The 11,704-nt window shown below is 44.1% G+C and overlaps 2 protein-coding genes across 2 annotated transcripts in view; both read left to right on the top strand.

Annotated features, from left to right (window-relative positions):
• The window catches only part of bace1 (beta-secretase 1), a 16,660-nt gene extending 6,203 nt beyond the window's left edge, over window positions 1-10,457 (top strand). The window contains exons 2-9 of the mRNA XM_083637358.1: window positions 3,450-3,538; window positions 4,117-4,333; window positions 5,494-5,631; window positions 5,779-5,913; window positions 6,106-6,207; window positions 6,725-6,874; window positions 8,225-8,396; window positions 8,924-10,457. Coding sequence (XP_083493484.1) covers window positions 3,450-3,538; window positions 4,117-4,333; window positions 5,494-5,631; window positions 5,779-5,913; window positions 6,106-6,207; window positions 6,725-6,874; window positions 8,225-8,396; window positions 8,924-9,162 — 1,242 coding nt within the window. The 3' untranslated portion in view covers window positions 9,163-10,457. The remainder of the gene's footprint in view (window positions 1-3,449; window positions 3,539-4,116; window positions 4,334-5,493; window positions 5,632-5,778; window positions 5,914-6,105; window positions 6,208-6,724; window positions 6,875-8,224; window positions 8,397-8,923) is intronic.
• Window positions 10,458-11,527: 1,070 nt separating this feature from the next.
• pcsk7 (proprotein convertase subtilisin/kexin type 7) overlaps window positions 11,528-11,704 on the top strand; it is a 35,455-nt gene continuing 35,278 nt past the window's right edge. The window contains exon 1 of the mRNA XM_083637002.1: window positions 11,528-11,608. The gene's annotated coding sequence lies outside the window, so the exon portion shown is untranslated. The remainder of the gene's footprint in view (window positions 11,609-11,704) is intronic.

Genomic DNA, 11,704 nt, shown 5'->3' with positions numbered 1-11,704 from the left:
ATCGTTGTAATAGATCTTGAGATGACTGGAAACTTTAAGAGTAAAGCCGCGGTCACACTGATCCATCAGAAAATTGACGGCTAGATTTCTGTCCGTTGGGAACGTCAACGTGTTCGTTGATTAAAGAAAAATTGATTGAAAAGTACTTGGTACTCTGGTGTCTGCTAAACGGACAGTGATGACTCTGTCCGTCCAGAAACTTTGAAATCGGAGAGAGATGGAGGCATCATCAGCACTGCCCGGACAACGGACAGCTCTCATTGAAAATGAATTGAAATGAATGGAGACGGACAGACACAAAGGATCAGTGTGGCAAATTTCTTTTTTTTTACGAGCAACTAAGTTCAAAGTGAAACTCTTATCAACCCAGTCTCATTGAACAGGTCTGCTCTACTTTGTTTTCACTTCTCATGTTTAATTTTGTGGCAAAATGGTTTTAAATGATTGTATGTGCTATGAAAAATGTTTAAAAGCCTTCCATTTAAATTGAGATGCTTGACAGACATCGCATTAGATTACATTGACTTTCAATTGGGTTGGTTGTGTTTTGGTAATGGCAACATGATTTCTCCCCCATAGTGGAGGGGGAAGAGCAGAGGATGCTCTGCCAGGGAAGACAGGAAGACGGACAGAGAGAGAGAGAGAGAGAGAGAGAGAGACAATGTCTCAGTGTGTCAGGATGCAGGGTGTGTGTGTGTGTGTGTGTGTGTGTGTGTGTGTGTGTGTGTGTGTGTGTGTGTGTGTGTGTGTGTGTGTGTGTGTGTGTGTGTGTGTGTGTGTGTGTGTGTGTGTGTGTGTGTGTGTGTGTTGTGCATCACTGTGTCCAGGGCCAGGTGACTCAGAGTGTGTGTGTGCGTGCGTCACTGCCTGTGTGCGCATGCGTGTGTGTGTGTGTGTGTGTGTGTGTGCGTGCGTGTAGGGAAGGAGGAAGCAGACAAGACAGGTCAATCCAGATTAGTCAGCAAATTTCTGTCCAGGCGAGGGAGACGGAGTGTGTGTGTAGTTGTACAGAGTGTTATTGGTGGTGGTACTGGTATGGTGTGTGTGTGTAGAAGAGATACAGTGCAGGCGTGTGTGTGAATCATGGACATGTGTGTTAGAATACATGGCTGCCAGATGGTTTTCATGGCCAGCCCTTGAGACTGTGGCAGACTGTATTAATATAATTTATATCACGATATGGCTCACATATGCACAATCTCATTGAATCCAGTTGAACCGAATGGTAATGTTAGGTGTGATGTCAAACAAAATAGACATATACAAATCATTTTCCTTAAAAAAAATGCATACTTAATTTGTTTATCATCGATTTAGACAGCAGAATTGTGTGTCACACAATATCCCGAAATCGCCACATCATCACCATATGATTCCTCTGAAAGAGGATGAATGATAATATTGAATTATCGCCCAGCCCTACTTTCAGCCTGTATATTTGTTTACCACATAAGTCAACCAACCAACCAACCAACCAACCAACCAACCAACCAATCAATCAGTCAGTCAGTCAGTCAGTCAGTCAGTCAATGAAACTTCAATGATGCCTGTGCTGTGGGGAAACTGGGCCATGCTGCAGCAAAATGAGACATTGCAAAGAACATAAAATGGGATTATAGCAATTGGGTATTTAAACATACTGCAACTGATAATTATAACAGAAGAGCCTGTTAACTACTGTATATGACTGAAAACTATGAAAACTCTATTATAGTATTGTGCAGGGTATGTCAAGTAACAGCAGTAGAACTAGAAAAATGAGACGAAGAAAAAAATGAATGAAAAACATGTCCAACATGAAAATATATAGCAATATACCAAATATATGCTATCTAAAAGATGCAGTATGAAAATCCATAAGAATGCCATTTTAAATACATGTATGTTTCTGTCTTTACAGCAGTCTGTCTGCTCCACTCACACTTCACTCTCTGTTTTGACTGATTGCGCAAAATTTGATAGTCGCATCGAGACGCAGACAGGAGAGGAGGAGGAGGTTAGGGTGACGGGGGGGAAGAGGAGAGAGAGAGAGATGGAGAGAGAGAGAGAGAAGGACATTTAGGGCAACAGGAAACAACACAGGACACTCCAGAGAAGGAGAAACAGATACAGAGCATGATCGGGAGAAATAAGGAGAGAAACTGATAGAAAGAAAAAAGAATCTGAGAGAAATGGAAAGACAGAGAGAGAGAGAGAGAGAGGGATAGCGTGACTTTTGATTGGCCAATCCAAGCTGCTGTTTAGGGTTATATAGACCAATTGATCTTTCAATAAAAACTGCATACTGAATATAGAGGGACCATGTTGGTCTAAATCAGGGCTTCTCAGAGTGCGGCCTGCGGGCCAATTGCGGCCTTCGGAAACGTTTCAGGTGCCCCGTGATGAGTTAGGTGTCATGATCCGATTCTCGATAAGTTTACTGTCTTTCAGAGGCTGTAGTGGGCTCAGTTTTCAAGCCAGAGTGACCCTTCTAGTATCATCATATGAAATTAGATGACCTAAACAGCCATCCAGTGGTACCAACCAAGCTAGATCCATTTGATGCTAGCTTGTCACGAAGGTGGCTAAATAACGCTAATTTTCAAAGGGGTCCTCTTTTTCACAGCCTAATGTTTGCAAGTATGGCGCGTGTCTGTGTGTGTGTGTGTGTGTGTGTGTGTGTGTGTGTGTGTGTGTGTGTGTGTGTGTGTGTGTGTGTGTGTGTGTGTGTGTGTGTGTGTGTTTGTGTGTGTGTTGTACCTACTGGGTACATAAATGTATTTGAATTATCCAGTCACGAAGGTGGCTAAATAACGCTAATTTTCAAAGGGGTCCTCTTTTTCACAGCCTAATGTTTGCAAGTATGGCGCGTGTCTGTGTGTGTGTGTGTGTGTGTGTGTGTGTGTGTGTGTGTGTGTGTGTGTGTGTGTGTGTGTGTGTGTGTGTGTGTGTGTGTGTGTGTGTGTGTGTGTGTGTGTGTGTGTGTGTGTGTGTGTGTGTGTGTGTGTGTGTGTGTGTGTGTGTGTGTTGTACCTACTGGGTACATAAATGTATTTGAATTATCCAGCACAGCCACAAATATGCTCAAAATACCCTGGTTTTTATCTCTGGAGGCCAAATAGTTTTATGAATAGATATCTCTGTCTCCAGATACAGATTCAACTTGTCCTTCAGAGATGGAACATCATGTAATCAATTCCATAATGTTACCCGAGTACCGTTTTTACAAACCTATCGATTTCTGCCGAATGCAGGCAGCAGATATCTAGTGAATGATCTCTCTCTCTCTCTCTCTCTTCTCTATCTCTCTCTCTCTGCGTCTCTCTGTCTCTCTCTCTCTCTGTGTCTCTGTCTCTCTCTCTATCTCTCGCTCTCTGTCTCTCTCTCTCTTCTCTATCTCTCTCTCTGCGTCTCTCTGTCTCTCTCTCTCTCTGTGTCTCTGTCTCTCTCTCTCTCTTTCCATTCATTAGCTGAACATCCTGGTGGATACAGGAAGCAGTAACTTTGCCGTGGGGGCGGCCGCTCATCCCTTCCTGCGCCGATACTACCACCGCTCACTGTGAGTAGAGACACACAGGCACTGGTGAAACACTCAGTCACACACATGGTGAACAGAAACACTCAGTCACACACATGGTGAACAGGTAATAAGAAAGGAGCTATTTTCATTCTGTCAAACGCCAATTTTTTAGCCCAGCGTCCTTAGCCGCCATCGGGGGAGAACTTCGGCCAAACCCAACGTCAGGAATGGCTTTGCCTCGGCTGTGATAGGGTTCATGAAATCTAAAGAAACAACGCGTTTTGTGGCTATTACAGAGGGCACTCGGTAGAGTGCATACCGCCGCCAAACCTTCTACAACGTTTCGTAGTGTTGCGTGAATTCGTTTGGAAGTTAGGCGGCTTTTTGTGTTAGGCCACGCCCATTACCACACCCCTTTTGGCCAGTGGGCATGGCAAGTTAAGCAGTCCTCCCTCGGCCCATGACGAGACTTTGTTTCATTCAGAACTTTTTGCGATCCCGCCGAGAAACAAACAAACAAACAAACAGGGGCGAAAAGATGGCCTCCAGGCAAACTCGGTTGGCAGAGGTGATCCCAGGGTAATCATGACTCATTACTACCTACCTTCCGTTCACAGTTCCAACTCGTACCGGGACCTTGGTAGGAGTGTCTATGTTCCCTATACCCAGGGTCGCTGGGAGGGCGAGCTGGGCACCGACCTGGTCTCCGTCCCGCACGGCCCCAACGCCACGCTGCGCGCCAACATCGCCGCCATCACCCAATCGGATCGCTTCTTCATCAACGGATCCAACTGGGAGGGAATCCTGGGCCTGGCCTACGCAGAGATAGCCCGAGTAAGTAATACAGCTCTTATCTTTTTTAACCATCCAATGACAATTTACATGTCCACAGATTTATACACAAGAATGGTAGTAGTATTTTTAATCATATATCCTGTACCAAACACCAGGTAGCAATAAAAAGGTGTTAAAAAGTCTTAAATGTGGCCCTCTGAAACGTTCAGATACCCTATACGAGAGGACAGGATACATAGAAGCACATATACATGACATTTTAGATGAGAACTGATCCAGAGGGACTTGTGAGTGAGCAGGTTAGGGGTTTGGAGTCTGTAGGGCATTTCAGCAAGACTTCTGGCTGCAGAGACAGCTCAGCAACAGGATGGGTGGAGGTTGGTGGAGGAAGGAAGGTGAGGTTGCAGAATTTGACTTGTTACTCAAGGAAGTAGCCTAATCATTACGCATCACTTTTTTTTTTAAGTATTACTTTGCTCTACGTTGCATACTTACTTCTGCTGTGACTGATCAGAGAAATCTATTTGCATTCGTGTCCAGTGTTCTGGTCATCATTGTGCTTGTTAAGTACACTATCAATGTAGTGAAAAGACTTTGACCCAGAGAAAATCAACATGGCATTTTCCATGACTTTTTTTTTTTTTTTTTTTTTTTTCCCCCAGCCTACCTAAACAGGCTTAGTGCGAGTGGACAATCACTATGATTAAGATGAATTTGCACATTTGAATTTGTAAATGGAGGTGGGATGTCGTTTTTGGATCGTTCAACTTCAATCTTGACATTTGGGGTAACTACGTTCTCACAAAAATTAAAATAGGAATTCATTACATTACTTGTTTGTGGGACAAAGTTATAATACAAACGCGTTACCACCCAACACTGGGAGGGAGGGAGGGAGGGGTGGGGATGAAGGAGAGGGGGAGACTTATCGCCTCCTTGTGAGTGTACTGTATGTTATCAGCAGGTTTTGCCATGATGACATGGAGACAGGTGGTGGCTGGAAATGTGGTTAAACAGACCGAGAGAGAGGAGGACATTTTGGAGGGTTGTGCTTTCATCATCTGGAAATTCAAAGCTGAAAGCTAAAAACAGCAGCTTGGTTTGGCCATTCAGGAGTAAAGCTATCCTGCCCATCTATCCCCCCCCCCCCCCTCTCTCTCTCTCTCTCTCTCTCTCTCTCTCTCTCTCCCTCTCTCTAGCCTGATGAGACATTGGAGCCTTTCTTTGACTCTCTGGTCCGCCAAACTCCGGTCCCCAACCTCTTCTCTCTCCAGTTGTGTGGAGCCGGCTTCACCCAGAACTACTCCCTGGGCAGTGCTACTGTCGGTGGCAGCATGGTGAGACACACGCGCACGCGCGCGCACACACACGCACACGTACACACACACACACACACACGGATACACACACACAGACATCCGTAAATCCGTAAATGCCATATTTGGAGCCAGTATTTGACCATCTGCGTCCCCCCGTGCTCTCAGATCATTGGAGGAGTGGACCCATCACTCTACGTAGGAGAGCTTTGGTACACGCCCATCCGCAGAGAGTGGTACTATGAGGTTATTATCGTGCGCATTGAGGTGAATGGACAGGACCTCAACATGGACTGTAAAGAGGTGAGATCTGACGGATTGATGGATGGATGGATGGATGCAAAAATCAAAGAAAGAAAGAAAGAAAGAAAGAAAGAAAGAAAGAAAGAAAGAAAGAAAGAAAGAAAGAAAGAATGGAGAATCAGTACTTGATACTAGCACAGAGAATAATCTTTGAGAAGAATAGCTAACAAATGGTTTCTCTCTCTGTTACAGTATAACTATGATAAGAGCATTGTGGACAGTGGCACGACCAACCTGCGCCTACCTAGAAAGGTCTTCCAGGCTGCTGTCAAGGCCATTGAAGCTGCCTCTTCGGTCAGTCCTTTCTGTACCATACTGTAGATACGCTGTTATAACTCTATCTGTAACTTCTCTATCTTCTCTCATTTTCCCCATTTTCTTCATCCACTGCCCTAACCATCACCCATGTCTTGAAGGTCCGATCAAAGTAGATGGTGTTATTCTACCACACCCTGACAAGCCTCACACTCATTGCATTATAAGAAAGACAACTCTCACCCCTGGATGGATTGAAAAGCCTTTCAATCAGCATTTAGACCACAACGACTGAATTGAAAGTTGGATTAGAATCAATTCAGGTTAAGTGCTTTCCACAGACAACCGGTCTAGTATTGACCGATTGTTTCGAATATCTGATTTTAACAAACGTCCAATATCGGTCCCATTCAACAGGTCAGTCTGACTCCAACACAATCTTTGAATGGCATGTATACTATCGTCCAGACTTCTCCACACATCAATGTAAGCAACCCTCTGTGGTGGAAGGAACCCTCACGTCATGTCTTGTGTGTCCTGCTCCCCGTGCTTCCAGACGGAGCAGTTCCCCTCGGGGTTCTGGCTGGGGGAGCAGTTGGTGTGCTGGCAGGCTGGTACCACACCATGGCACATCTTCCCTGTCATCTCCCTCTATCTGATGAGCGAGAATCGCAACCAGTCCTTCCGGATCTCCATCCTCCCCCAGGTAACTCACGTCCTCCACTCCAACGTGCTTTGCCTCAACCAAATAGATACGCACTAGACCACAGACCCACCCTTTGATCAGATTTGGTCATTCATATACATTCTTTCATTGGGCTAAATCATTAGGGCTGCCACTAATGATTCTTTTCATAATCGATTAATCTTTCGATTATTTTCTCGATGAATCGATGAGTTGTACTTTGGTCTATAAAATGTCAGAAAATGGTAGCAAATGACGATCAGTGTTTCCCAAAGTCCAAGATGACGTCGCTCTCAAATGTCTTGTTTTGTCCACAACTCAAAGATAATATCAGTTTACTGTCATACAGGAGTAAAGAAACTTTAGACCTTTTCTCTTAAAATTGTACTCAAAACGATTAATCGATTATCAAAATAGTTGTCGATTAATCGTGGCAGCTCTAGTAAAAAGTTTAACTAAGAAGCAAATGCATTGCACTGTAGGAATAGCACTGAGGGACGGCTGTATAATTTACCTGTCCAGCTAATGTGAGGTGAGGTTGTCACTCTGGATATTTCTTGCGGATGAAAACACTTTTTATCATTCCTATAAATTGTGAGACAAAGCAGTCCACGGTTTGCTATCGTACATCTTCTATGATTTTGAGCTCTCCTATAGTTGCCTGCCTGTAACCATGGATAAATGCAAAATTACAATTTCCATATGCACTCCTACGGAAAGTCTGGTCACACAATAAGTCGTTTTATCCCTCTCCAATATTTTTTGCATGCTTCAGTGGTTCCCAAAGTGGGGTACGCGTACCCCTAGGGGTACGTGGAGGTAAGACAGGGGGTACTTGAGAGAAAGGGGAAAATGGAAAAATGTAAGAATAAATCATGAAAATAAATGAAACATTAACATAAAATGAGTGACTAATTGCAACTCTTCCACCCAATTTCTTATTTTGTAAATGTTATATTCTTCAAAAGGTGGGTTATCATTCATTCATTGCATCCTATGCTGTAGTTTTCTCTTGCCGTTTTCTAAGCAAAAATTGGTAGTTTGGTCAAGGGGGTACTTGGATTCAGAAATCAGGGAAAGGGGGTACTGAAGCCCAAAAGGTTTGAGGACCACTGTTCTAGGCATTAAATTAAGCTCATTTAACCCCATTCCTCTCTCTCTCTCCCTCCCTCTCTCTCTCTCTCTCCCTCCCTCTCTCTCTCTCTCCCTCCCTCTCTCTCTCTCTCCCTCCCTCCCTCTCTCTCTCTCTCTCCCTCCCTCCCTCTCTCTCTCCCTCCCTCCCTCTCCCTCCCTCTCTCTCTCTCTCTCCCTCCCTCTCTCTCTCTCTCTCTCCCTACCTCTCTCTCTCCCTCCCTCCGTCCCTCCTTGCAGCAATACCTGCGGCCCGTAGAGGACGTGGCTTCGGTCCAGGAGGACTGCTATAAGTTTGCCGTGTCCCAGTCCAGCACGGGCACAGTCATGGGAGCTGTCATCATGGAAGGCTTCTACGTGGTCTTCGACCGTGAGAAGAAACGCATCGGCTTCGCTGTCAGCACCTGCCACGGTGAGGAAGGGGGGGGGGGGGGGGGGGGGGGGGGGACAAAGAGGGGGGAGAGAGCGAGAAGGAACAACTATCTTTAGAACAGGGATGTCTATTTTTAGAATGAGGAAGGTTTGGATATTAATAGAATGAAGGGCTTGGATGGAGGAACTACAGAATATGGGAGTAAAGGAGAAAGAAGAAAAATGAGCAGGACATCTGGGAGTTCCTGGCTGTACACTTAGTTACAGTCCTCGGATTCTGACTCCACTGCCTAGGGAAGAGGAAGAGCATTAAACGGACACCTGCTCTTACTCCTGGATTGCTACTATTTTTTATATATATACCGTATATATATATAACAGGTATATTTGGATGGATTGATGGATGGATGCTCACAAAATAGTAGCATATTGGATGGCATAATCATTGTATTCCTCAAGTCATCAGTCGACATGGATTTTTCAAAATGAGTACGTGCATTTGGATGAGAGTCACGAGACCCTACAGATATCTAGACTTGTCTCCTAACTTGTCCCCGTTCTCCGCAGTGCACGACGAGTTTCGCACGGCGTCAGTAGAGGGCCCGTTCCACGGCTTCGACCTGGAGGACTGCGGCTACAACATCCCCCAGACGGACGAGTCCACCCTCATGACCATCGCCTACATCATGGCGGGCATCTGCGCTCTCTTCATGCTGCCGCTGTGTCTCATGGTGTGCCAGTGGCGCTTCGCCCGCTGCCTCCGCCCACACGGGGACTTTGCCGACGACATATCCCTCCTCAAGTGACGGCGGGGGAGAGGAGACGGGCACCACGAGGCATAGGGACGTACACTTCAAATATAGGAAAGAGATCGATTGTGGTTAAGGATTTCAATCGATGTACAGCGTCGTGAGGTGTAGGCGCTGTCGAAAGAGCTACTCTTTTCAGGAATATGATATATAAAATAAATACAGACATACATACAGTAATTACTCAGAGACCAAGCCACGCTCAAACAGGAGAGCATGGATGGATAACCAGAGCCATTACTGACATATACAAAGAAGAGAAAGCAGGTATCATCAGCTTCAGTTATGCCTGTTCGAGCAACCTATGCAGATCAGCATGGCGATGTAGGGAGCGGAAGAAAGGTAACCTCCGTGTGAAATGGGAAACAAACCAACAAAATTGCTCATTGTTATGAATAATGTGAAAATTAACCTTGGATTTTGAGATTGAACGATTTTTCTCTTAACATTGCAACTCTGAGTGATTTTGCTTTAGCGGGAAATGAGCAGATCATTTACAAACATGGTGAAACGAGAAAACTCGTGATTCGGATGTAGATGGCTTTGTTGAGGCATGATGTAAGACATAATATATGTATGAGGTGAATACATGAGGGTGTGTGTGTGGTCACCTGTGTGTGTGTGTGTGTGTGTGGATATAGGTGTATTAGATGTACGTCGTGTGAATGGATGATGTGGAGTTGTGTGTGAGCAAGCATGCCTGTAAGTGCACAGCTGTACTGTAAGTCTATAACAGAAAGATTAAATGAAAATCAAGATGATAATTATTGAGTATGAATAGCATCTATGAAACACTATTTTGCATATGCCCGCACATAATTCAGAAATGCAAATCAAGTAAGCATAAAGAGATTTTTGGTCAAATATCAGATTGTAAGAGCATTTATGATAAGTTTATCAGTGTAAAACTGAAACTACTGAATACAGTTAATATCAGATGTCACTTCTTATATTGATAGCTTAAATGTATCTATTGTATATATAGTTTGTGCATTTCAGATCAGTATGCACAAATTTGCACACTCATTATACAAAACCACATTGCTTATCCTTGCCAACTACTGCTGCACCCTCGGATGATTTGCACATGTAACGACACATTACATGCAAATGAACCAAGACTATATAGGGCTACTTTCACAGACACAGAAACAGCCTAAATTCACCACATCTTTCAATGGGGACCATCTGTATGCTAGGACGAAGAAACCAGCCCAAAATATGTTATACACAAAAGAACACATGTATGTCTATATGAGAAGCTGTAAATAGAAGAACTGTATATCGATCTGCCAGGCGCTGGCTGGCAGCATTATTGAACCAATAAAGTACTTATTGTAACTGTAACATGCAAACGTGTGGTTTTTCATTTCTCAAGTTACCAAAGTACATACAAAACTCAAACCATGTATTCTTTTGTGCCATCATCTTTAAAGAGCATGGTGGCGGAGGCAGCAGCCAGCCAAAGAGCATGGTGCAGGTTGGAGACCACAATGCATTAAATATGTGGGAGGGGTATATATAGCAATGGGATAAAAAAAAAATCAAACAGCTGTATCTAGACTGTTTTTTAAAGCAGCTGGCCACTGTTCCCCAAATGGAACTGTACACACCTGTGATATCAAGCCCAGCAGAACGCCCAGCAACAAGTGATGTCACAGATGTCGAATGCCCATTTAGAATGTGTCACCTTTTTCTCCATATTTCTGCCCTGGGGGTATGTTTTTGTTTGTTTGTTTTGTTTTGTTTTGTTGTTGTTGAAGCGTTATTGTTAAAAAGGGAAGAAACATTCAAAATTTTAAATAAAAGGTCAGCCTTATGCATATCAGGAAATCCTCACCAGCCTAAACCTAATGCAGAATCAGCATTTTTAGATAACTTTTTCTTGATTATTTATTTATTTATTTATTTATTTATTTATTTATTTATTTATTTAGTGTGTGTAATGTATTTTATCAGATTTTGTGGCGTATTTCTGTTTTACGCATCAGAAACAGACCCCGAGACCGGTACGTAGAACCTAGACTGCCCTCCTGTGGTTTGTTCGAGTATTGCACTTGTACCGAAGAGTACAGATGCCAAGTGACTGCTTTTTTGACAGCGCTGCCGCCATTTTGGCCTGAAAACGCCTCCTTGCGCCAATGGGACAACAGCACAGAACCATGACAGCCAATCAGAGGCAGAGTAGGGCGAGCGTCGTCAAGAAATGTGGCGCTGCGGACTTCCCTATTTTGCAATGGAACAACCACAACCCAGAGCTCTGGAACACCCGAACAACGTCATGGCTTCAACCAATCAGATGACACGTATGACGTTTCCGAAACTGTTGGCTGACGTAGTACGTCTGTTTGCGTTTTGTGTTTTTACGGAAATGAGATGATCTGACAAGCAGCAGTGTTTTTGTTACATTCGCACATAGACGGGGAACGATTTCAGTGGAAAGGTAATACATACGTGTTTTAAGATAAAAGGGCTATTGTGGCAAAACGTTTTCATGGCCGCTGATACCTTTCCTTTTCCGTTATCGACTCTCGACGTA

The sequence above is a fragment of the Poromitra crassiceps genome, assembly GCF_964638095.1.
Source record: "Poromitra crassiceps genome assembly, chromosome: 5".
NCBI classification, from domain to species: Eukaryota; Metazoa; Chordata; class Actinopteri; order Beryciformes; family Melamphaidae; genus Poromitra; species Poromitra crassiceps.
This window is presented reverse-complemented; position numbering and strand designations above follow the sequence as displayed.